Source organism: Herpailurus yagouaroundi, unplaced genomic scaffold (genome assembly GCF_014898765.1).
Source record: "Herpailurus yagouaroundi ecotype Mexico unplaced genomic scaffold, PumYag 140, whole genome shotgun sequence".
NCBI classification, from domain to species: domain Eukaryota; kingdom Metazoa; phylum Chordata; class Mammalia; order Carnivora; family Felidae; genus Herpailurus; species Herpailurus yagouaroundi.
Genome location: NW_024412395.1, coordinates 79,570,181 through 79,594,540, shown reverse-complemented (window position 1 = coordinate 79,594,540; position 24,360 = coordinate 79,570,181). Strand labels below are relative to the sequence as shown.

General features: G+C 41.5%; 1 protein-coding gene and 1 pseudogene across 1 annotated transcript in view; both read right to left on the bottom strand.

Annotated features, from left to right (window-relative positions):
- Positions 1-2,357, bottom strand: part of LOC121030893 (aldehyde oxidase 2) — an 86,857-nt gene extending 84,500 nt beyond the window's left edge. The window contains exons 1-2 of the mRNA XM_040475799.1: positions 2,197-2,357; positions 181-238 (exon numbers count right to left, since the gene is read on the bottom strand). Coding sequence (XP_040331733.1) covers positions 181-238; positions 2,197-2,250 — 112 coding nt within the window. The 5' untranslated portion in view covers positions 2,251-2,357. The remainder of the gene's footprint in view (positions 1-180; positions 239-2,196) is intronic.
- Positions 2,358-5,268: 2,911 nt separating this feature from the next.
- The window catches only part of LOC121030359 (aldehyde oxidase 4-like), a 76,849-nt pseudogene continuing 57,757 nt past the window's right edge, over positions 5,269-24,360 (bottom strand).

The following is a 24,360-nucleotide window of genomic DNA, read 5'->3' as shown; positions in this document are numbered from 1 at the left end:
TTCATCCTCTCCAAATAGCCCAATTAACTTAATATCCTTAAAACCATTGCCAAAAGCAAAGAGAGAAGGGCCAGTGGGGCTGACTGGGGATGGAGAGGGTAGATTAGTTTTCACAATCACAGCAGGCCTAGAGTTTTAAGGCAAACATAGACACTGCCCAGACTTTGATCAAAAGGGTCCAGTTCTTTCGTAGAAAGTTCAGCAGAGTGACTTCTGGGTCCGCATTCCTCTCTATCACCTGCATTGGAAATAGAAAAGAGGTTATTATGGGGATCAAATTGGTGACCCAGTGGAATGTCTGCAATGGTCTGCTAATGATTTAGGGACCAGGGCATAATACTTTCATTGCCTTTTTGTTTTTGTTTTGTTGTTGTAAAGGCAAACGAATTTCACATACATTACAGAGCTGGAGACTCACCAAGAAAGTGGCACAACAATGTTTTTATATGTGATTAGAGTGGGGAGCCACCCCTGGGTAAGCCACCCCTGGGAGCTGTATTCTTCATGTTTTGCTCCACCATTTGTTTTTGTGGAATTTCCAACTCAGTCTTTTTTACTCTTGGAATATTTTAAATTGGGGAGAGACTTGGATGGTGTGTGTGTGTGTGTGTGTGTGTGTGTGTGTGTGTGTTTACAATGAAGGGTCCTAGAAGGAAGAAGTCTGGATAGGAAGGGTTTCTCATCTGGCACCTCTGAAACACCTCCAGCAGGGACTACATTTGATAACATGAGGGATCTCAAGAGTTGGAAGCAGAAAGGGGAGGTGGGGAGAGTTGCTGTCATCCTCAAGGGATCTCTGAGTGTGCTAGTCCCTTCACGCAGAGAGGCTGATGGTGAGACTTGTTGTCCAAGCTCAGGACCCAGGGTGCCTCTGGTGGAGCACTAGAATTCCTCCCTCCCTTTCCTTGACAAGTGGGGGATTATCACTCAGAAGCCTGGAGGGATCATCTCTGGTGCTTCTTTCCCATTTCCTCATTTTGTAATATTTCCTTTGACTTTACCTTTGAGTTTCCTGCAAACACCTTAGCCATTCTGTTGCACCAGAGGAAAGGAAGAAACAGTGAGCTATTCATATTAGGTTCTTCCTTTCTCCCCAGAAGAAAAATATGAATTTCTGTAGATTCCAAAGAATAACTCTGGGCTCGTGACTCAGAAGGGGCTTGGAACAGAAAATAGAGGAAGAAGCCTCTAAAGTCTAGGCCAGTGGAACAAATGAGTTAGGACTCAGCTCTGGAAAGCAGGTTTGGAAGAATGTATGGTGGCTGCTGGCTGTGGAGACTAGAGACAGGAGACAGAGTTACAAGGGACATGATGAGAACTTAGATGCTCTCTGTTCTATTTCCTTTCTTGGGGTGGGAGGGTGGACATGGAAAAATCCCAGTTAGGTTTGTGGGATCGGGTAGCCAAGGGGCCTTACAGGAGGTGTAAAGATGCCAAAGAAGCCATATGCCTTGGGAACTACATACTGGTTCCTTTGAGGGAGAGACTGAGGCTCATGAGCAGAGTGGGCCTGGCAGAGGGCACTGAGGGTCAGCCAGTGGCCTGTGTGGACTAGTGGTGAGAACCAAAGAGAGGATGCTAGGAGAAAGTGACACTGGAAGAGCCCCTCTTCTTGTCACATATGTTCCCCCTAGAACTTAGTTACAACCTGGGAAAGAGGGGATGGATTGAAAATTGACTGCAATTACATTTCGACTAATTCTGATTAATGGAGTCTCAACAGAAAAATTAAGTTGATAAAAACAAAGGAAGCTCTATTTCTGGTCATCCTGAGTTTGAGGATCAAGATATGTTACTAGATACAGTGCTTCCAGTATATCAGGCCCAGTGCTAAGTGCTTTTTAAGGGAAAAGGGGGTTCCTAGTCAATAAAAGGAGCATTTCTCTTTTAATCTTTTTAGGAAGTAGATTCTAGAGCTAGGTAGTCTGAGGCTCAGGGAGGTGAAGTAACTTGCATAAAGACATACAGTAAATGCAAGAGCTGGATTGGAACAAGACTGCTTGATGCCAAGGCATATGTGATTAACCCTAACGCTTTACCACCTCCCCATATTCTCAGAAGCCGAGTCTTGGCTGAGTGGGGAAGAGGCCAAATTAGTATGGGTTCTTCACCCCTGGCTTCTTGTCCCTGACTGGACAAGAATTCCCCTCAAGCTAGTAGTCTCTGCAAGCCACAGTAGTATCACCCAACACTTACCTTCCTCCCATTCACAAAGAAAACCAAGTCATCTGATTTCGGTGGGCAAGACATTGCACCTGTAAATAAGTTTCACCTTATAACTCTAGATGCAGATGTTCTTTGGCGCCAGAGAAATGAAAATATAGCACTAAGCAACAGAAATCCCTCTCCGAGCAAGAGCAGGCAGCTCAGAGCCCCAGAGAGCAGGGCAGGGGGTGGAGACTCCCTTGCTTTGTGGCCTTTTAAGTCTAGGGCACCTGTGTGGCCCAGCCTCTCTTATTCTGCTTCCCACCAATCCTGGCTTCGAAGCTCACTCCATGCACAACCCACCCCTCTTCTTGCTTTCTTGTAAGTTGGAGGGCTGTAGTGTGAAGACCATAAGCAACCATCCAAACTTAAACCTACTCTGCACACTGTCTCAGCCCTGGGAATATATTCTGGACAGATTTCCTTCTTCTCAAAGAGAGCTACAAGTGGGCTTTCTGAGAGCTTGCACTTTTCCAACTTTTTTCTTATTTGAGCTCAGAAGTGTCCTCATAGGAAATCATATGGATAAGTCTACTCTGTGTCCTAAAGTGGAGGTGTGAGGTGCCACAACCACCCAGCTCCTCTATACTCTCCTTACTTCCTCCCCATCCACAGGATTGCTTCACTGGAAAAGGGTGACATAGTCAAGGCAATCACTTTGCAGGTGAATAAAATGAGACCCAGATATGTGAGATCAGTAGCTCAGGATCACATAGAAACTCAAGTGGCAAAGCACAAACCAAAACCAGGATCTTCTGGCTTAAGTAACCTTAAGTGTATAGATAGATTCTTTAATAAAAAGAAAAATATCATTTTTGATCTTTCTGAACATCTCCAGTTAGATATTAGGGGATAAAATCAAGCAGTTCTTGTTCTTTCAGGTAATGTAATGCCCAGACTTGGCCTCACATATGGGTAAAGCAGGTAGCTGCTCAAGTGGACTGGTTTCAAGAGAGGAGGCAAGACCTCCCTGCTCCCCAAAGCTTCCTTCACAAGTGCATGGAGGCTTGGCACACCATTGTTAGAGTCAACTCTTTGTGTTAAGATGACCTTACCTTGTGACAGGGCTCAGGCCAGAGATGGCAAAGACCTAGCATCCTCTTGACTTGGTTAACTGAGGAAGATCCTCTTTCCCACTCGGTTCACATGTGGCTTCATGATCCTGTCCACCACAGAGTTAGTCCAGAAACACTCCTAATCAAATGGAGTTGGAAGTTTCCAATTTTGTTTACAATTCTTCTTCTTTTTTTTTTAAGCTTATTTATTTATTTTTGAGAGAGAGTCAGAGAGAGAGAGAGAGAGAGAGAGAGAGAGAGAGAGCAAGTACAAGTGGGAGAGAGGCAGAGAGAGAGGGAGACGCAGAATCCGAAGCAGACTCCAGGCTCTCAGCTGTCAGCACAGAGCCCGATGTGGGGCTCAAACCCATGAACCATGAGATCATGACCTGAGTTGGAGTTGGATGCTTAACCAACTGAGCCACCCAGTTGCCCTTCTTTACAATTCTAATGCCAAGGTTCCAGGCATATCTGTCTTCCTACACCTGTGGAGATGAGTGTCTCCACACATGTTTGGGTGTGTATGCAGGTGTTTCACATGTGTTAAAAAGCTGTTGAATAAACCCACAACAGGGTCATGAGAAGAGATGTTGGGGATCATGCTGTGAATTAGGTATGACCTTCAGATCAGTCTTTTTGATCATGTCACTCCTGCTAAAAATACCCTCAGTAGCTGTCTGAGACCTGGAACATAAGGTCCTAACTCCTTAGCCCACGGTGCAAAGCCCTTCATAGTCTGTCTTTGTTTCTGAACTGAGACTCTTTTACTCTTCAAAAAAGTCTCATGCTCCAGCCAAACTACTCCTCTCATCATCCTTCTTCTGCTTAAACGTGGCATTGCTCTACTCAAAACCTTCCAAAGGTGGTTATGGCCTCCCACAGCACTTAGCAAAACCCCATATGCTTTCCACGGAGGCCCCATGGGACAGGACCGGACCTGCTCACCTCCCCAAGTGCATCTTCATCCCCTTTCTCCCTTGTTTGTAATCCCTGGTGCATTGGCCTTTCCCTGCTTCTTGAGTGTGTGGAAGTCTTTCCTGTCCTAAGACCTTGGAGCATGTTATTCATTCAGCCTCAACCTCTCTTCTCTTAGACATTGGCATAGCTGATGCCTTCTTGTTATTTGGGTTTGAGCTCTTCCCTGATCACTCAGTCTGCAGGAGCACCTCTGGCACTCTCTTTTCTACCCTGCTGATTCATTCTCTCCATTGCACTTGTTACTACCCGATATGGATACTTGTTCACCTTTCTATTTGCTTTCCCCACTAGAACTTCATCTTCATGAGGTTACAAACATTACTTTCAATGCACCACTGTATCCTCAGGCCTAGAATGAGTAAATTGCCATAGAGTAAATGCCCAGTAAGTATTTGTTAAGTGGCTGAAGAAGGCTCTTCCATGTCTGCAATCATAGCAACCCTATTCCTATCCTGTTGAGATTGCCCTCCCTCTATCCATCTTTATCTACCATCAAAAAATAGATTTGAAATCCTTTCTCTTCTTTCTGTTAATTCCAAAAGCAACTCAGATCCAACCAACTGCTTATTTGCCTTTCACTTAATACACCAGGAACCAGGAAACTAATCTCTTAACTGCCACTAATAGTTGGTTGTCTATTCAATGTTTATATCTCACTTTCCCAATTAGGTAGTAAGCTCTTAGAATAGCTGGTTGTATCCCCCACAGTGCTCAGCATGAATGACAACTTGTTTATTGCAGGAGCTAATGTATGCTTGATTGATGTCCTAAGACACTTTTTAGTGAAGGAGGGAGGCATTAGTAATCCATTCATTCACTCACCCAGTAGGTACTGACATATCACTAAATATTTATCATTGTGAGAAGCAAGAAACATGGGAATTAGCTTTGATTTGGGGAGGAGGATAAAGGAAGGCCTGAGGAGGGGACATCTAGTCCTGACAGATGAGGAGGAGCTGATTCTGTGAGAGCTGGGAACGGAGGAGAGGCAGCCTGGGGAGAGAAAAAGTAGAGACTGAGGCCTTTCCGTTTAAGGGAAGGGATTGTTTTTCAGGATCCACAGTCCATTCACCACCTCACTCTGCCCCTAAAAGAGGGAAATTAGTGAACACCGAGAATTCGCAATTCCCATTTACAGGAGCACGGACTCTATCAATGAAAAGCAAGGATCATGGGGTTTCAAAATACTTAGAGGAATAAATCCTTCAGAATCAACATAAAATACAAGTGTTTAACATAGAGGAACAGTTTTAGAGTACTAAAGTATGATTATGGTATTAGATTCAGAAGATATAAAAGTAATTTGGATTATAGAACCAAATACATTAATTGCTGGGAAACTGAAATCTGACCTTGAATGGCTTCAGAGAGGTATTTTTCAAACTTGTTTCAGCCAGGGAAACTTTTGTTTGAATGAAATCTTATAAAGCGTAAACAAATTAAACAAAAAGGTTACTGCTTAGCCCAGAGGGCTGGGGGTGAGGCCTGATGTCCTCTGGTTCTCTCAGAAAGCCCAAGGGCTCTGGGGAGCTCATCAGAAAAATGACTCACTGCAGAGTGAACAAAAGGTTGCCCACAGTATGAAGGTAGCATGAAGTCTTTGCCAAGGTTTTCTGAGCCTCAGATCTTATTCAAGACAAAGGGAAAAAAGCCACCACAGTTTTTTTCCTTCTTGTTTTCCTTTAATGAAAAGGGAAGGCTAAATGTCTTCACGTTTAAATGGATTATTCTGGTAAGCGAAAGAAACCTGACATATACTGACTCATGTGCTTGAGGTTTGTTATAAAAATACACTTAAGAGTTACATCAAAAAATCCCTGTTACCCAATGGAAGAATTAATATTCTCAGTGACACCACCCTCCCCAACAATCCAAACAAACCTATTTCTGGGGGAAAAAAAATGCAACAAATCCTGGTCACAGATGTAAATGGAAAAGTACTGGCCATGGCTTCAGTGTCCCTAGGGCACTGCCTTCTGTGGTGAGCTCTTTAAAACCCAAAGGTAGAACACAGTCAAGCAGACTGACAATGGGGCACTTTCAGGACTCCTGGCTTGGTCATTAAACATCTATATTCCAGATCCTCTATTCTCAACTGTTTTGACTACGAGGTCCTTTCCCCCCCTCTCCCAGCTCCCATCTCTAGATCAAGGCACCTGAAAATTCTGTTTCTGGTGAGCACCTGCTTCCTGGCATCAAACTTCTGGCTGCCACAGAGAAGACAGGAGACTCACAGCTTCAGGTTTCTGAGAGGGAAGAAGGGCAATGGCGACCATGTAAGTGGAGCAAAATACCCTCTTCCTGCCTGGATAAAGACCACCCTATCTGAGGAAAAGGATCAAACAGTAAAGTAGCTCAGATAAGAAGGGTAAAGAGGAGAGGAAATCTAAGAGCATAGGGCAGGCTTTTAGGGAAGTGTAATATAAATGCTAGAAGAGTCATATAGTGAAAGAAATTCAATTAATGGTGTAAACTAAAATACACAACAGCCTCAACAGCTTAAGGGTTGGGAGGTTGCTGGGGAGAGGGGAAAGTAGAAGCCCCTGAAGTCATTTCACTAGGGCAAAGGGTGGTAATATGGGGACAGTTGGAGCAGGAGGCCAGGAGAGTAATTTTTCATGGGGGGAATATTTGGTATCTTGTTTTCAAATAGTGGTAGAGAAATATGTGTTTGTTTATGAAAGTGAGTAAATGGAAAAGTAAACTCACGGTAAAGTAGAACTTCAAAATTAAGAGAAGAAACGGAGGGGTGCTTGGGTGGTTCAGTGGGTTGAACGTCCAACTTTGGTTCAGGTCATGATCTCACAGTCTGTGTGTTTGAGCCCTGCCTGGGGCTCTGTGCTGACATCTCAAAGCCTGCTTAGGTTTCTGTGTCTCCCTCTCTCTCTGCCCCTCCCCTGGCCTCTCTGTCTCTCTTTCTCAAAAATAAATAAATAAACATTAAAAAAAAGAACCAGCTGGTTGTCCCTGAACAAACCAGCAAAAATAATGAAAAGGAAGTTTAAGACACTTTAAGTATACTTTATATTATGTTTATGTTTAAGATACTTTATATTAAGTATATGACACATGATACTGTTAAAAAATAAAAATTCAACCCAGTAAATGTAAAGATCTAATTGGCTTTATGCAACACTCTATGAATGGGGCAGCATCCTATCTAGCAAAAGAAGGGAACTCCCTCAGGGTCTGCCTCAGGGGCAGAGAGCCTCTTTCCTCAAGGTCTTGCAGGGGGTTGGGGGGATGGAGGCAGCCCCGCAGTGACTGAGTGCCATGGGGTACAGTGGGGGTACACAGGCCTGTCTCTTACAGCCTAAGTGGGACCAGTTGGTGGAGATAGTGCTTGCTCCAAGGCTCCTGCTGGGTTCCTGATGCCTTGGGGGTCTTGCTCCTCCTTCTGCCCAATTCTGCTTCTTCAGCCTTCCTGTGCCAGGTGTCGATCCCTGAAAACATCCTGCTCCCCATACTCTGTCTCAACATCTGCTTCCAGAAAACTCATCCTGTGGTTCCACGTGTTCTGATAGTGTGAGGAATTTGGCCATTTTACACCATTGTGCAGAGGATTTAAAGACTTTTTCTTAAAAGAAACAACATGGCATGTAGCTGGCTCAGTCAGGTAAGCATTCAACTCTTGATTTTGGTTCAGGTCATTATCTCACAGTTCATGAGTCCACTTAGGATTTCGCTCTGTCAGCATAGAGCCTGCTTGGGATTCTCACTCTCCTCTCTCTCTTTCAAAATAAATAAATAAAACTTAAAAAAAGAAAAAGAAACAACATAGATATCCCAGCCCTCCTGTCCCAGCCCTCTTTTTGACCTCTTCCATTTCTAACACTTGAGCATATGTGATTGTCTTCAGGTTCAAGACACTGAACAGAAATCAAGTCCCTCCCTACTACTATTCACTCAGCTCCATTTGCCCAGTGTTTTTGTAATCTGGCACAAGACTGTTCTGTCATAAGCTTTTGGTCCAGAAGAAATAAGACATCCTTGGCCCCATGGGTCAAAAGGAGCAAGGTGGAGCACAGGGAGTGTATACCTGCCACACGGTATTTCTCTTCTGACAACCTTTTATTGAACCCACAATTAAGCAATAGCCCCGGTAGGTTTCTAAGTAACAAGAAATTGCAGTTTTGCCCAAAGATAATAATTATTATGTGCCTTTATCACTGAAAGGGCACTTCACCATTTATGGACCACTGGTTAAAAAGATCATACTTGGGGCGCCTGGGTGGCTCAGTCGGTTAAACGTCTGCCTTCAGCTCAGGTCATGATCTTGCAGTTTGTGAGCTCAAGCCCTGCGTCGGGCTCTGTGCTGACAGCCTGGAGCCTGGAACCTGCTTCAGATTCTATGTCTCCCTCTCTCTCTGCCCCTCACCCACTCACACTCTGTCTCTGTCTCTGTCTCTCTCTCATAAATAAAGATAAAAAAAAAAAGAAAAAAAAGATCATACTTTACAGTTCTGTGTAACTCTCACTGTGATAACACTTTAAAATTAGATAGTCAATAATTAACTTTTAAGATATTTATGTAAATTAATAACATGGATTAAGTTTTATGATAGATACTAAAAACTGTCAAATTTTAAGGACATTACAATATTAATCCTATGTTTGAAACTGCTATCCTATAAAATGTGCTATTTTTGTAAATACTTTCTCCCCAACCCCAATTCTTCAAGTTAATTAAGTACTACTTAAATGATCAGACTTATTTTATAAAAATTCAATTTCTTTTTTTTTAAGTTTATTTTATTTTGAGTGTGAGAGAGAGAATGCACATGCACGCAAGAAGGGGAAGAGCAGAGAGAGAATCCCACGCAGGCTCCACGCTGTCAGCACAGAGCTTGACACGGGACTCCATCTCACAGACCATGAGATCACGACCTGAGTCGAAATCAAGAGTCAGAGGCTTACCCAAGTGTTTTCAGAGGCTTTGCCCACACAATCTATGAAATGTAATACTTTTAAAATTAATTTGCATCTGTGACAAATGTGTCCTCCTATTTTACTGATGGAAAAATATACCAGTAACCCTATTTTTGCTCTTAAGTCTGGCACAATGAGTCTGTGTGGGTTGGGTTCTAGGCAAACTAGATTATTGGGTAAATTCAGACATTTAAAAATATATGTATACACACAGACTTCTCTTAGAATAAGAGACACTGACTGAGAGACTTTTCTTTGGAAAGAGGCTTTTTCTTTCCACTGCCAGCCTTCTCTTCTTCCAATCTGGTCTCAACACACATAAACAGTCATGCACGCTAATTCTTCCAGCACAAAATTACTATTAATAAACACAGAGTTTACCATCTAGCACACAGATCACAAGTGATTTAGTTTATTTGTGTTTCAAACCTCATAGGGACTGAACACCTTCTCTGGCATAACCCTGAATTTCCTTAGGAAAATGCAATGTAAAGTAGCGAAGAAATAACTGTAAAAAACCCAGTATTTTCGTGTTCCTCTGAAATGGCAAAAGGAATGTGGTGCTGATTTCATCTATTAGACACCAAACCAAATCAAGGTGATTTGAGATCACCGTTTTACTCCGTATGGTTTTCCAGAAGAAGACACTATACCACTAGCATGGCTCATGGCAGATGAGGACCACCTGGAGGCTTTGGATGGTTTATATCCCTAAGCCTCATCTAAACAGGCCATATGGGAGTGGCAGGAACCTGAAGATTGTGGTAAGGCTTGCAGTGCTGGAGATCACAAGAGCCAATTACAGACATCTCTTCCAATCCCATGTTCAGAGACCTCATCGTTGGTGGCTTGGAGTTGGCCAAGGTGGGCATACTTACACCATGGAGATTGGCAAATGTTATAAACCATGTATTTTTCAGGCAAGCTAGTTATTACAACCAAACCTTTGGCTTTGGGGATCCAATCCTGAGAGTTTTGGGGTGGATGATTTTAGGAGTCAGCAGATTTCTGAAGAACAAAGCATGAGCATTTTCTTCAGTTGTTCCATGGTAATGAGAACCCTACCATGTTTTAAAATCATGATGCTGTAGATCTTCAGTATAATCCAAATGAAAAGAAGAATTTTTGATTCTAAGCTTCCTTATATTTTTGGTACAAATTTGCATCCTAAAACATAATAACGCAGTGACCTAAACCACAGAGAATAACCGAAAGATACTAAAATTATCCTTGACAATTGGGTGCCAACCTACATTTTGCTCTGGTTTGAAAATTTTAAGGTCAATCATGTATTCTTTCATTTTCTAAGAACAACATAGGATTAAGACACATGGATAGACTAAGGTATAAATGTTGAAGGATCATCTTTAGGAATCTAAAAAAGATCAAAAGAAGGAATATAATTAATAAAATGCTGTTATATAAAAAACTTGTAATTCAGAAGAAAAAAATTTAAGGTTTCTTTTTTTAATTTATTTTTGAGACAGAGAGAGAGAGAGAGCGTATGCACAGTTGGGAGGGGGGCAGAGGAAGAGGGGGGACAGAGGTCTGCACTGGCAGCAGAGAGCCCAATGCAGGGCTCAAACTCATGAACCATGAGATCACGACCTGAGCCAAAGTCAGATGCTCAACTGACTGAGCCATCCAGGCACCACAGAAGAAGAAGAATTGTTTTGTTTTGTTTTGTTTTGTTTTGTTTTGTTTTGTTTTGTTTTTAAAGAACAAGTCATGGGCACCTGGGTGGCTCAGTCAGTTGAATATCTGATTCTTGATTTCTGCTCAGGTCATGATCTTATGATTGTGAGATCAAGCCCCATGCCAGGCTCTGCACTGGGTGTGGAGCATGATGGGCATTTTCTTTTTCTCTCCCTTTCCCTCTCCTGCTTTCTCTCTCTCTCTCTTTCAAGATAAATAAATAAACTTTTATTTATTTATTTATTTTTTTATTTATTTGTTTATTTTTAATTTTATTATTATATATATATTTTTTTAATTTATATATGAAATTTATTGTCAAATTGGTTTCCATACAACACCCAGTGCTCATCCCAAAAGGTGCCCTCCTCAATACCCATCACCCACCCTCTCCTCCCTCCCACCCCCCATCAACCCTCAGTTTGCTCTCAGTTCTCAACAGTCTCTTATGCTTTGGCTCTCTCCCACTCTAACCTCTTTTTTTTTTTTTCCTTCCCCTCCCCCATGGGTTCCTGTTAAGTTTCTCAGGATCCACATAAGAGTGAAACCATATGGTATCTGTCTTTCTCTGTATGGCTTATTTCACTTAGCATCACACTCTCCGGTTCCATCCACGTTGCTACAAAAGGCCATATTTCATTTTTTCTCATTGCCACGTAGTATTCCATAGTGTATATAAACCACAATTTCTTTATCCATTCATCAGTTGATGGATATTTAGGCTCTTTCCATCATTTGGCTATTGTTGAGAGTGCTGCTATGAACATTGGGGTACAAGTGCCCCTATGCATCAGTACTCCTGTGTCCCTTGGATAAATTCCTAGCAGTGCTATTGCTGGGTCATAGGGTAGGTCTATTTTTAATTTTCTGAGGAACCTCCACACTGCTTTCCAGAGTGGCTGCACCAATTTGCATTCCCACCAACAGTGCAAGAGGGTTCCCGTTTCTCCACATCCTCTCCAGCATCTATAGTCTCCTGATTTGTTCATTTTGGCCACTCTGACTGGCGTGAGGTGATATCTGAGTGTGGTTTTGATTTGTATTTCCCTGATAAGGAGCGACGCTGAACATCTTTTCATGTGCCTGTTGGCCATCCGGATGTCTTCTTTAGAGAAGTGTCTATTCATGTTTTCTGCCCATTTCTTCACTGGGTTATTTGCTTTTCGGGTGTGGAGTTTGGTGAGCTCTTTATAGATTTTGGAGACTAGCCCTTTGTCTGATATGTCATTTGCAAATATCTTTTCCCATTCCGTTGGTTGCTTTTTCGTTTTGTTGGTTGTTTCCTTTGCTGTGCAGAAGCTTTTTATCTTCATAAGGTCCCAGTAATTCACTTTTGCTTTTAATTCCCTTGCCTTTGGGGATGTGCCGAGTAAGAGATTGCTACGGCTGAGGTCAGAGGGGTCTTTTCCTGCTTTCTCCTCTAGGGTTTTGATGGTTTCCTGTCTCACATTCAGGTCCTTTATCCATTTTGAGTTTATTTTTGTGAATGGTGTGAGAAAGTGGTCTAGTTTCAACCTTCTGCATGTTGCTGTCCAGTTCTCCCAGCACCATTTGTTAAAGAGACTGTCTTTTTTCCATTGGATGTTCTTTCCTGCTTTGTCAAAGATGAGTTGGCCATACGTTTGTGGGTCTAGTTCTGGGGTTTCTATTCTATTCCATTGGTCTATGTGTCTGTTTTTGTGCCAATAAATAAACTTTTAAAAAAAGAACAAGTTGATGTCCATTTTATTACCAAAATTATATAGTTTTCTTGTTTCTTTCAATCCTTGAGACATAAATCTTTTTATCCTTATAAACTTCTTATGTTTGGGATAAGATATGTCTTATTCAGAAGCCCTGTAATTGCAATCTAATTTTATACTAGAGCCCCATTTAGGGTTGCAGTAAGCATTCCCATATAGGAATAGTCCCTGAGGATAGTTCTAGACATATTTAAACAGATGGAAAATGAAACTGTGTCATTAGTGTGTCATTACAAGGCATATCAAAGAGTGCCAAGTGACTTGATATTTTAAGTTAAATTATTTTTATTAGTTTGCTTAACAAATACTTTCTGAATAACTGACCAGATCAGATATCCATTTAACCTAATTTGGTTATTAAGGTAATTAAAATACCGTATCAACTTCTTTTTGATAAAATGTTTCAAGAAATAAGCTACCATGTCCATTTGCTACTAGCACTGGCTCAATTGAGTCTGATGTTCTTTGAGGTCTAAAACAAGCCATCATTTGAAGAGGTTCACTCACTCTGCAGTTGCTTTGGAGCATATAGGTAGTAGCAAGTGAAGGCAGAGTGAGAATTTTTATTGGAAAACATGAACCTGCCCTGTGCTTTTGTCATGTTTACCAAATCCATACTAAGAACCTGGAAGTCCGTGAAAGTGGTGATTACAACAGGGACCTCTCCTCACCACCCTTACCATGTCAGTAAATTGATCCACACAAGTTATCCTAACCAACTCAGGAGTTGCTGGGTCACTCAGGGTGAAGGTCTTGGTCAGCCCCCTTTCTTTATGGGCAGCAGTGACTGCATTCACACATGGTCAACAACACAGAGGGTTCCAAAACATTCCAGCCTCACCCAACCCTGAAAGGAGGGCAAAAGGCTGTCAGAAATGTCTGATTCTCCTAGGACTAATTTGTGTACACCCCCCCCCACCCCACCACACAAACTCTCTCTCTTTCTCCATCTCTCAATTCACCTCTTCTGGCTTTATAATCCTCAGAGTAGAGTATGTCTAAGTTGCCAGAACTGAATTCCCCTCACGCTGATTTGTGTATGGGGTCCTCCTCAAAGTAGCTCATGAAAATATCCCAGGACATCAGGATAGTGGGACAGCTAAAACCTCTGTTCCTCTGCCCAGGTAATGTCCTGACCAAAGCCCTTGGTGCCCTCTAGAATATTCCAACTTGGGCTCCAGACCATTTATGTTTAACTCAAAACCCAAGTAAAACAACCACAATCTTTATGGCTAAGCCTGAAAGACTGAAGTGCTTGCCTCAAGCGTGAACTGTTGAAGTCCGCATGTGTGCTAACTTCCTTGGTGTGTGTTAGATGTTTCTGAATTAACCATGTAGTGACATTATATTTTGAATGATTCACCAACGCTTCTTAGTACTTATTTTTTTTTCTTTCTTTCTTCAAAGTAGTGTGGTCTGTGGTTTGTGTCCAGGCCCTTAGTGAGAGATGAGACAAAGGGTTCCAAGCAGATAAAGCCTATCTCAGGCTTTGGCTTTTACTCTGAAGCAAATGTGGAGGGAAAGGGATTGCTGGTATAAGTAAGGAGGAGGGGGTGAGAGCAGAAAGGTCTTGTGTCCTATTTGGAGCAAACTGGCAGGGAGGTGGCTACACTCTAAAAGGCAGAATTGCACCCTATGTTAGGATGGTCTTTAGAGATTCTCCCAGTACAGAAGAATAGATAGAGGCCCTTCAGACAGGAACTCTTGCCTTTCTCCCAATCTTGACCTACATTCAAAAAAGAGAGGCAATTTCCTAGAAAACCTAAGGTTCATCTGCCATCTTTCTGGCCAGATGTGGGCTCAAAACAGAACTTAAGTTGGGGAAGTTGTGTTTTTTGTGCACTTGTGTTCAAGAGCTCTCACCATAGGTCTTTATGGGTCAGTTGAAGCCCATATGGTCCAGGGAATGTAGAGTCAATACCTCTTGTATTAGCAGCTATTAATAGCTCAGAGCAAATAGTGAGACACTTGTTTGAAAGCCTATTCTGATTTGGGGAGAGTGTGCAAAGAGGCAGATAAACAAGAAAAAATTGAGTCTGGAGGACATGTGAGAAGGGTGAAGAAAAGAAAGTTCTGGGTGGGTGAAATTTGCCGACAATTTCAGTTTTATCTTGTGGTGGCCCTTAGCCTAATGACCCATGATGCTTGGTTCTTCCTTGACCTTTCTTGTTTGATTACATTTGTTTCATGATCTCAAGACTGAGCACCACTCTGCCATGAATTGGCTTTTCTTTTCCCTTCTCCTTTTCAATTCAAAGGAATAAGCAAATTAAGGGAGCTGTTTCATTATTTCTTGAAAGAGTAGGTTGTTATAGACTGAACTGTGCTCTCTCAAAATTCATATCCTCAAGTCCTAACCCCTAGTACCTATGAACGTGACCATACTTGGAGATAACGTCTTTAAATAGGGGTCTTTAAGGTGTGCCCAAATCCAATATCACTAGTGTCTTTATAAGGAAAGGAAACTAGGACACACAGAGAGAGACATCAGACATATGCACACAGAGGGGATGACCATGGGAGGGCACAGTGAGCTGGCTGGCTGCAAGCCAAAGAAAGGCCCGAGAAGAAATCAAACCTTGATCTCAGACTTCTAGTTTCCAGAACTGAGAAAATATATCTCTGTTGTTAAAGTCACCCAGTGTGTGGTACTTTGTTATGGTAGCTCTACAAACTCACATAGAGGTCTTGATTTCTTACCTTGGTTGGTTAAATGACAGTGGGATTTCGGAAGTGCACCAAAGTGACACAGAGCTCTTCTGGTATATCAGTGACAGTAGGGATTTTGTAGTCATCTGGACTCTGAGAATAAAGCACACCTTCTGGGAAATATTTCAGTTCTTCTATGGTATATAATCTCATGGCTTGGATAAATTCTCTTTCAATCTATAGGCAAAAATTTCACAGTTTATAAGTATATGATACTGATTGAATATATATTTCAATGTGACTGAAAATGGAGCTCCAAACCATAGTGAGTCATTCTTGACAGCCTAGCGTGGATTTTATGAAGAGTTCTTCAGGGTCTGGTGTTTGCCATCCTGCCTGGCCTCATCCCTAGTTCTTGCCCAGGTGCCCCACATTCCAGGTACCCGACACTTGTCAAGTTCCAGGTAATTATCAAGCCCACTAGATTTCACTCAGATCGCCAAGTCTTTGTTTTGTTTTTTTGTTTTTGTTTTTAATGTTTATTTATTTTTGAGAGACAGAGTAAGAGACAGAGCATGAGCAGGGGAGGGGCAGAGAGACACAGAATCCAAAGCAGGCTCCAGGCTCTGAGCTGTCAGCACAGAGTCCAACATGGACCTTGGGTTCACAAACCGTGAGATTATGACTTGAGCTGAAGTCAGATGCTTAACTGACTGGGCCACCCAGGCGCCTCCAGAGCTCCAAGTCTTTGTAAATGCAGTTTCTCCTGACTCTCTTCACTGCTCTTTACCTCAGCTTGTCTTCCTGGAGAACTGCTTTTCATCCTCCAAGTTCCTGCCTATTTGGAGCGTGTGGATCCTCCTACCACTTCCTGGTTGGATTTAGGAAGCACTTCCTTGAGGCTCACTGAGTCTTGAACACATTCCCCCATCATGGTGGCTCTCAGAGGGCATTTTCCTTGTTCACCTCTCTCCTCTTGCTCTCTCTCACATTTATAAACATTCTGAGGCCTTGACCTTCTTGTATTCTGTTATTAGCATGTGGCCTGGTACATAGATTCTTAATAAATATCTGTTGAATTAGATGAGAATTAGCTAACATTAAAGGAACATGAACTAGAAAAATGGAACACTATTAAGTTATAATATATGGATTCTTCTCTTTATAAAATACTATGAAGAGTAGATAAATATTAAACAAGATGTGATGAAAAAAACTTTTATCAAATTAAATATTTTTTATTAAAAGCCATTTTGAGTTCTATTTACAAACTGTTATGCTCTAAGGGGTGTCTGCCTGGAGGTTAAAAAATTGAAGGAGAGTTACTGTTTGCATTTTATTGAAATGTAAAATTAAGGAATAAGGCACACAAATTTAAAAACTGTATTTGGATATTTCCAAATGTTTGTCCCTAAAGGAAAATATCAAAGTCCAGGAGATGCAGTCTAACACACTTCTAGTTTTCTTTCCTTTTCCAATGGGACAAATGTAGGGTTTTTCTGTCATGACATCTCCCTTTCTGCCTTTGCTTAAACAATAAAGAGGCAAGAATGAGCTGGGAGGAGGTAGAAGAAAGGGAAGGGGAGGCGACAACTGGATGAGCCATGCGAGGGTCTCAAACTTTAAAGGCTTCAGATGAATTTCAGGTGTAGGTTAAATGTGCAGATTCTGTCTCAGCCAGTTAGGATGGAACAAGTATAAGCCTGGGCTTAATTCCTGCACAGCAATGTTTCCCATAAACACTTATCAGTACTTCTATTGCAGGGTCTGAGGACCACATTTTGAGAAGCACAGAGGGATCAGTAAAACTATTAGACCTTATAAAGCCCAATGGCCAATCCAGGTAAACAAATCTCTCAGGACTTAGGATGCTGGGAAGCTGTTGGCAGATGAAAGCACCATGTGTCTGCCAAGTGCGACACCAAGCTGCTCAACCTCTCCAGCATGCTGCTCGGGTGAACATTGTGGGCTGGCTGCCTTGCCTCACCTTGGGGCAGTTGGCAGGTCTAGGGTGGGCTGATGTGGCTGGTCCACTGGCCCCACTTTCAGTAGCAAGGCTAGAAAAAAACAAAGCTCCATTAGTAGCTGGAAAGGTTTTAACTCAAAGTTTAAAAAGACTTGGGTGCAGTGGGGAGCCTGGGTGGCTTAGTCTGTTAAGCACCTGGCTTTGGCTCGGGTCATGATCTCATGGACCATGAGCTTGAGCCCCACGTCAGGCTCTGTGTTGACAGCTTGGAGCCTGGAGCCTGCTTAGGATTCTGTGTCTCCATCTCTCTTTTTGCCCCTCCCCAGCTCATGCTCTGTCTCTTTGTCTCAAAAATAAAGAAACATTAAAAAAAAGACTTTGGGTGCATTAATTTTATTATTTATGCAATCAAAATCGGAGTTAAATTCAACAGGAAGCAAAAAAATTGTGCTTAAGCATTTCTTTTTCTTTTATATTTCCCTAAATTGCACAGTCTGTATAAATTTAATATTAATATGAATACTAATGTAACTTTATGTACTTATATAGTGTTTCCTAAGTATGAACATATTAATATTCATGAAGAAAAATTAGAAGGCACAGAGAGTTATAAAGGAGAAGTCACACATACTCCTGCCATACAAAGACAATGATTGTTAACTTTTTTTTAAATTTTCTTCCAATATTTTATCTATTTGTGTGTGTATGTTATATAATCTACATTGTAGAATACTTGCACCTGGTATAAATAATATTTGGAGGATTCTTGGAAATAATATTCTGAATGGAACTGACCAGAAGTTCCTATGGTCATGGGGTGGTCTTGGTATCACACACCTGTCCAATGCCCAGGGCTGGGTTTATGCTGAAAGCAGCATCCATGTCAATGTCAGTCCTAAGGAGCTATTCCAAGAGACAATATATAATGGAAAAATATTATTTATTTAAAGTAGATCTTTACTAAAATTTTATATGTGTTCCTAGTTCTTCCACTGGGAGGATCAAGTTGATTATTATGTACACATAGAAAACATGTCAACGTTTGTGTTTACACTATCCAGATGGTGAACACAAATGTTGCTCTTTACCTTATGAACCCCAGTCAGACAGTCGGCTTCAACTTCAGAACAGGATGCTCCATAAACAGAATGTGGATAGGCATCACCTTCCTCCTTCTCCCAGTCCATATCTGTGTGGTAGCCTCTGAGAAGAGAAATCAGCAGTGAAAAGAAAAGGCCCTTTCCCCATGAGTGGTCTCATTGCCCCCTGGACTGTGGGGCCTGGAGATGACAGAGCACTTACCCCATGGTTGAAGGCCTCCCTTCCCTTCTTTGGCAAGGGGGATGTGTGACCAGAGTTCTAAGAGTAGCACCGCAGACACAGGGTGAAGGTCCATCAGTGTATGACCCCTCCCCTCCAGCACATGGTTACTGGAACTGGTCAGAGTGTGTGTAGATAGCTATGGCGTCCCTCCTGGTCAGCAAACAGCTGTGGCCCCAAGGAGTCCCCGGGCCTCCCTGCCATGACCCATGACTAAGGTTAACAGTGGGCATAGCAGAGCTCCTGTGCTCTCTGGGCATCTGTTCAGGTTTATGAGTGAGCACCATCTCTGCCCAGGTGTAATCTAAACCAAAGTAAAAATGTCTTTTACTTGAAATATCCAGTAGTCAAGAGATTGATGGATTCTTCTAAGGCTTTTGCAATCTGGAAGACATGATTAGTTATGAAGAAATACAAGCTTAGGGAAAATAATGAAAAATACCTTGAATGCTGGGCTTGCCTCCTCTTGTTTAGAACAAGCTTCCTACCCACATTCACTTATGCCTTTTATAACCCATAGGTCATGCTTTTCAAGAGAGATGCTTAAGGGCAGCTGCTAGCTGTGCTCTGAGGCCCTCTATTTTTTTAGGTTTCACAGTATAAAGTTTGTTATTTTAAAACCCTTTTTAGCTTTTTAAATTAAAGAGGGGGCTAGACCACATTCATGTACTTTTTACATAAGTATCTACACAGATAAGTATATATACACACATATGTTTATATGTGTATGTGTGTGTGCATATAGATGTATGTACTTTTACTCTGCTTTTTCTCCCCCAAATTATTTGGCTGGGTGTCTCAGTATATTGTGTCAGCTTTCCTACTGGAGTAACCTGAGTAGGGCTGGAAATAATAATACTAATTGTAAAAATAATAATAATTATTGTTAAAAGTAGAGTAATCCTTTAAAAAAATATTTTTATTTATTTTTGGAGAGGGAGAGAGAGAGAGGGAGCATGAGCAGGGGAGGGGCAGAGAGAGACAGAGACACAGAATCTGAAGAAGGCTCCAGGCTCTGAGCTGTCAGCACACAGCCCAACACGGGACTCAAACCCATGAACCATAAGATCATGACCTGAGCTGAAGCTGGATGCTTAACTAACTGAGCCACCTAGGTGCCCCTAAAATAGAGTAATCCTTTCAGAGTAGGACTGCTATTATCTCTGCTGCTCTGGGGAGAAAACCAAGGTCCTGAGGCATTGTAGGGGAAACTTGTCTACTAAAGCTAGTAGTGACAGATCAGGGACAGCAACCCTAAGTTGTGTTTTACTTTACAGCCCCTGCTGTTATCATGTTCTGAAATAAACTCAAGTTTCCATGAATACAGACATTGGTTTTGCTCTTTGGAAAGGCAGAAGTAAATGTTAATAAATGCTTTGTTTCTTGAATGGGCACCACTGATCAGCCCATGCACTGAGGGCCATCACCCATCTGCATGTATCTGTCTTTTCCTGGCAAGGATAATAAAGAGAACATTCACTCACTCCTCCCATCTTCCTGCAGGTTTTTTCCTGACGATTGGCTAAAGACGGGCCATAAGAATTTGGCAGGCATTCTAAAAGTAAATATTTGAAATGACATCAGAAAAAGAAGGCACAGGAAACAGCAAAATGTTAAATATTTAAATCAATTCTAATGTAGTCTCTCAGTTTTGTGAACCTGCTTCCCAATCCTCTAGGCAGGGTTTCTTAAAGTTGAGTAATGTATGGAACCCCTTTGAGGAAACAAATATGCCTGTGGATCTCACAGTGTTGATGTCAATTATTTTTATTATAATGTTGTTTTAATATATGCTAACATAAAGCTAGGTAGCGTCTCCTTAGAGTTATAGCTCTTTTATACCTCCAAAGCAAAAATAAAATGATGAAGCAGACAAACCAATCTTTATACCAATAAAATTCAAATAACAACATTAATTTAGTTGGTTGATGATGTTGTTTCTCTGAAGCTAAATGCTGCTTGGAATGTGGAAAAAGCCTTTATTGCTCTAGCCCACATATGTTGAAGTTAAGTGTGCCTACTGTGTGCCAGTCAACAGATCAATTTCCTGTCCATCCTTCTTCTTTAAAATGCCACTAAATTTTCATCTATGCTTTATACCTTGCCATCATCTGCTCTTCACTGGGCAAGAAAAAAACACCAATTACCTATGAAGCCCATCTCTGCTCTTTTTTTTTTTTTAATTTTTAAATGTTTTTTTATTTTTGGGAGAGAGAGAGACAGACAGAACGTGAGCAGGGAAGAGGCAGAGAGAGAGGGAAACACAGAATCTGAACTAGGCTCCAGGCTCTGAGCCATCAGCACAGACCCCGGGGCGGGGCTGGAACCCATGAACCGCGAGATCATGACCCAAGCCAAAGTCAGACGCCTAACTGAGCCACCCAGGTGCCCCTCTGCCCTTTTCTTGTTGCCGTGACACAAAAGATAGTTCTTGGTCCCAAATGTGGGCAAAGAGATCTCATGGCAATACCCCACTTATAAAGTGGTCATTCTGATGATGTAAAATGTACTTTAAAAAATTTTTAAACATTACTAGTGAAATGAAAATAAGGATTGAGGTGAAATCTCGGGCCCTTGAGATTATACCTGCTGACCCCGATATCAGTGGGCCCCAAGTTGGCTTCCACCCTTGCTTCAAATACAAATCTGTTCATGTCTGCCCTTACTTATTCATCTTAGCCTCAGAACACCTCTCATGTTCCCTCTTAGTTTCTGTTCCTTCTTTTCTATTATCCACTCTTTGGGAAATGGTTTCTGACTTCTCATGTGTTAAGGAGATCCTTGTTTTCATAAATCTATCTTTCTGGTTCATTCATCTTTCAATCACTGACCTTATTACAAATGGGTGCCTTCTAAAAGAGGGCCACATCCAAGGCAAACCAAGGTTACAGGGTTTCTGCCTGCTCAAATATCAGGTATTTGTCTCCTTATTGTGTCCTGACCTCATACTCCTACGCATAACTTTACAGTCAGCAGTCTGATAGTCTCCTAAGATAAGTGTCCCCTATTTAAGAGAGTGAGATACTGCAGAGAACAGTTTCATTCTTTTGTGACCTCCTGAACTCCTTTCTTTGTATGGAGAATTCTCTCACCTTATATTCCTTGGTAGGGTCACCTTCCTCTATTAAAGCTCTAAATGCCAGATACAAATTTTTCCAGCTTTTTTTTTTTTTTTTTGCATTATAGAACATTTCAAAATACATAAAAGTACAGAGAATAGTGTACTAGCTCCCCTTATCCAGCTTCAACAATAAACATTTATACCCCAACCTCACCCCTCTGCTATTTTTCTTACCTCTTCTACTTTGCTCCCTTCTGCTCTCTCTGCTCCAGTTCCCCTGACCTGTTGTGGCTTCTCGAGCACAGTAAGATCTTTCTGCCTACAAATACCTGCATGGCTTCTTTCCTTGCTGCATTCAGGGCCAGGCTCAAGCACTTATTCATTGTCTGCTATGAGGTCAAGCTCTCTGTGTTTCACTCACTGCTATTTGCTAAGTGTTTGTAGCAGGACCTAGCAATATGGCAGGTCCTCAGTAAATGTTTAAGTCACTGTGGGATCAATAAAAGAGGTCACACAAATTTATGACTTTTCTTATGATGATTCTTCATTATAAAATATCAGAATATTTCTAAAAATATGTTGTTTCCTCTTTGTGTGTGTGTGTGTGTGTGTGTGTGTGTGTGTGTGTGTGTGTCCCTGCTTTATCAGTGCTTGAGATTATGCCTCATCATGTGTTGGGTGTCTCTCTGGCACCTGGGCCTGCAAGGTAACTAGAATCTGGATAAAAGATGAAATATAGACTCAGTCACCTACATGTTTTAACCAAATTAGAAATTCCCAGAGTGTTTCTCTTGGGTGCTAATTCTATAGTATATTAAGAGGGGTTTTATTAATTAAAATGTTTTCATGGTTAAGTAAGCTTGGCAAAAACAGTGAAACAAAGTTAAAGAGGTTTCTTTACTGTGGGGCTTGTCAGAGCCTTTATTATGGCAATATGCATCATAAGCCTCTACAAGTGGGATGTAGTATGTAATATTTTCCAAACTTCTTGGCTATAGAATCCTTTTTTTCCCCCACTGAGAACGTCATGGGATCACTGTTCCAAGGAACATACTTTGGGAATCCATGGTTCACATGATATATGGGCATATTCAACAGGCTGAAATTTTCTCTTTTCATCTAGGTGTTTGTCTTTGTGGGTGACTAATGGTTAATCAGTGGTTTTCTGGACATTGGAGGGTGGGGAGGAGAGAGGTGGTGGTGGCGGCTTTGTTGCATGATCTTTGTAAGCCATCCAATGATTCTATGAGATGGGTGGTATTTGGGTGAAGTTTTGCAGAGAGGAAACTGATCCTTAGAGAGGTTAAAAGATAGGCCAAGCCCTACCTGGAATTAGGATGTCCTATTAGTGATGGGATTACTTTGTACTTCTCTGGTGTGCTGGGGTGAGAGCAGGGAGGGACACTCTCACCTAAGACAAAGGGAGGTTGCTGAAGGTACAGCAGAACATTAATTATGAAAAACAGCCCAGGACATCAGAAAAAGCACCAAATGGGAGCCTAAGAAAACTGGACTTGGAGTCTTGGCTCTGTAGGTAATTAGCTAAGTGATCTGGAACCAGCCACATGACTTCTCTTGGACTCAGTTTCATCTTCCATAAAAGAAGGGTGGGGACAAGGTCGACGTCACTGTGAAGATAGGATTGGGCACCATGCTGGTGCTTGCTTCAGACAGATGTATCTATGACTGGGGGATGTCTAGTTCTTGACCAGCCACCTGCCAGAGGTAGAAGAAAAGTATTGTTTATTTCATTGATTTTAAGTCCCCCCCCTCCCCATTAAAAACCTTTAATTCCTTTTTGAACTGAATATAAAACCTGAGTATCCTATTGGGACAAGCATTTAAGACAGCATCTTGGGTTTTATATGCAGGTTATGAGTTTGAAGATTTTAAATGGCACTGTAAAAGATATGCTGCTTTTCAGGGACATGTGGCCAACCAAAGAATCTTTTTGTACTTTTATACCACTTTCATAGTAACCATGTGGCACTACGGTCACTCTGGGACATCTTGCTTAGTATGACACACGCAGGCAAGGTTGAGGTCCTGATCTTACTGTTTCACTTTCATCTTCTTGTGACTTACAGACAATTTAGCAGACTATGTTTCTTTTGTGGGACGTTTTGCAGGCATAAGGATTTTGTTGTAAAGAAGCAGTATATGTTCAAAGAAGGCCCTGTGGATTTTTGTAATTTCCCAATTCTGAGCACACTATTAAATAACATTTTTTTTAAAGAAAGTATTTTCTCCCTATTTCTCATTTGGGAGACAAGCTTTGTCTCTCCACTCCCTGCCACCCCACCAATGGCTCCCACATTTTTGATTCAATATTCAACAAAATCTTATTTAAAAGAAAGAAAGAAGGGGAAATTTCCTACTGCAAATAATCTCTTACTCTTTAAACAATATTAGAAATATTTCTTTGAATTAGTACATGGAGGCCAGTCATGTGGAATTCTTAAGTAGAATGTGAATTCTACAAACATAATCTCTCATCCTATTAAACACATACATTTCGAACTGAAGATCTGAATTAACATAGCATTCCTTTGAGCAGGTGCCATAAAGCTGGAAAGTATTCTTTCTTTGAAAACTGGCATCACATTTTTCAGAAGACCTTTTGTATGCAGAAAGAATATATCACATATTTCCTCAATTCTAACACCCAGTCCTTCGCTTTGCAGTTCTGCATTGCTGAAATCAAAATGAGTCTTATAATTGATCTGTGCATTTAGAATGATGGTATTTCTCCTGCTCAAC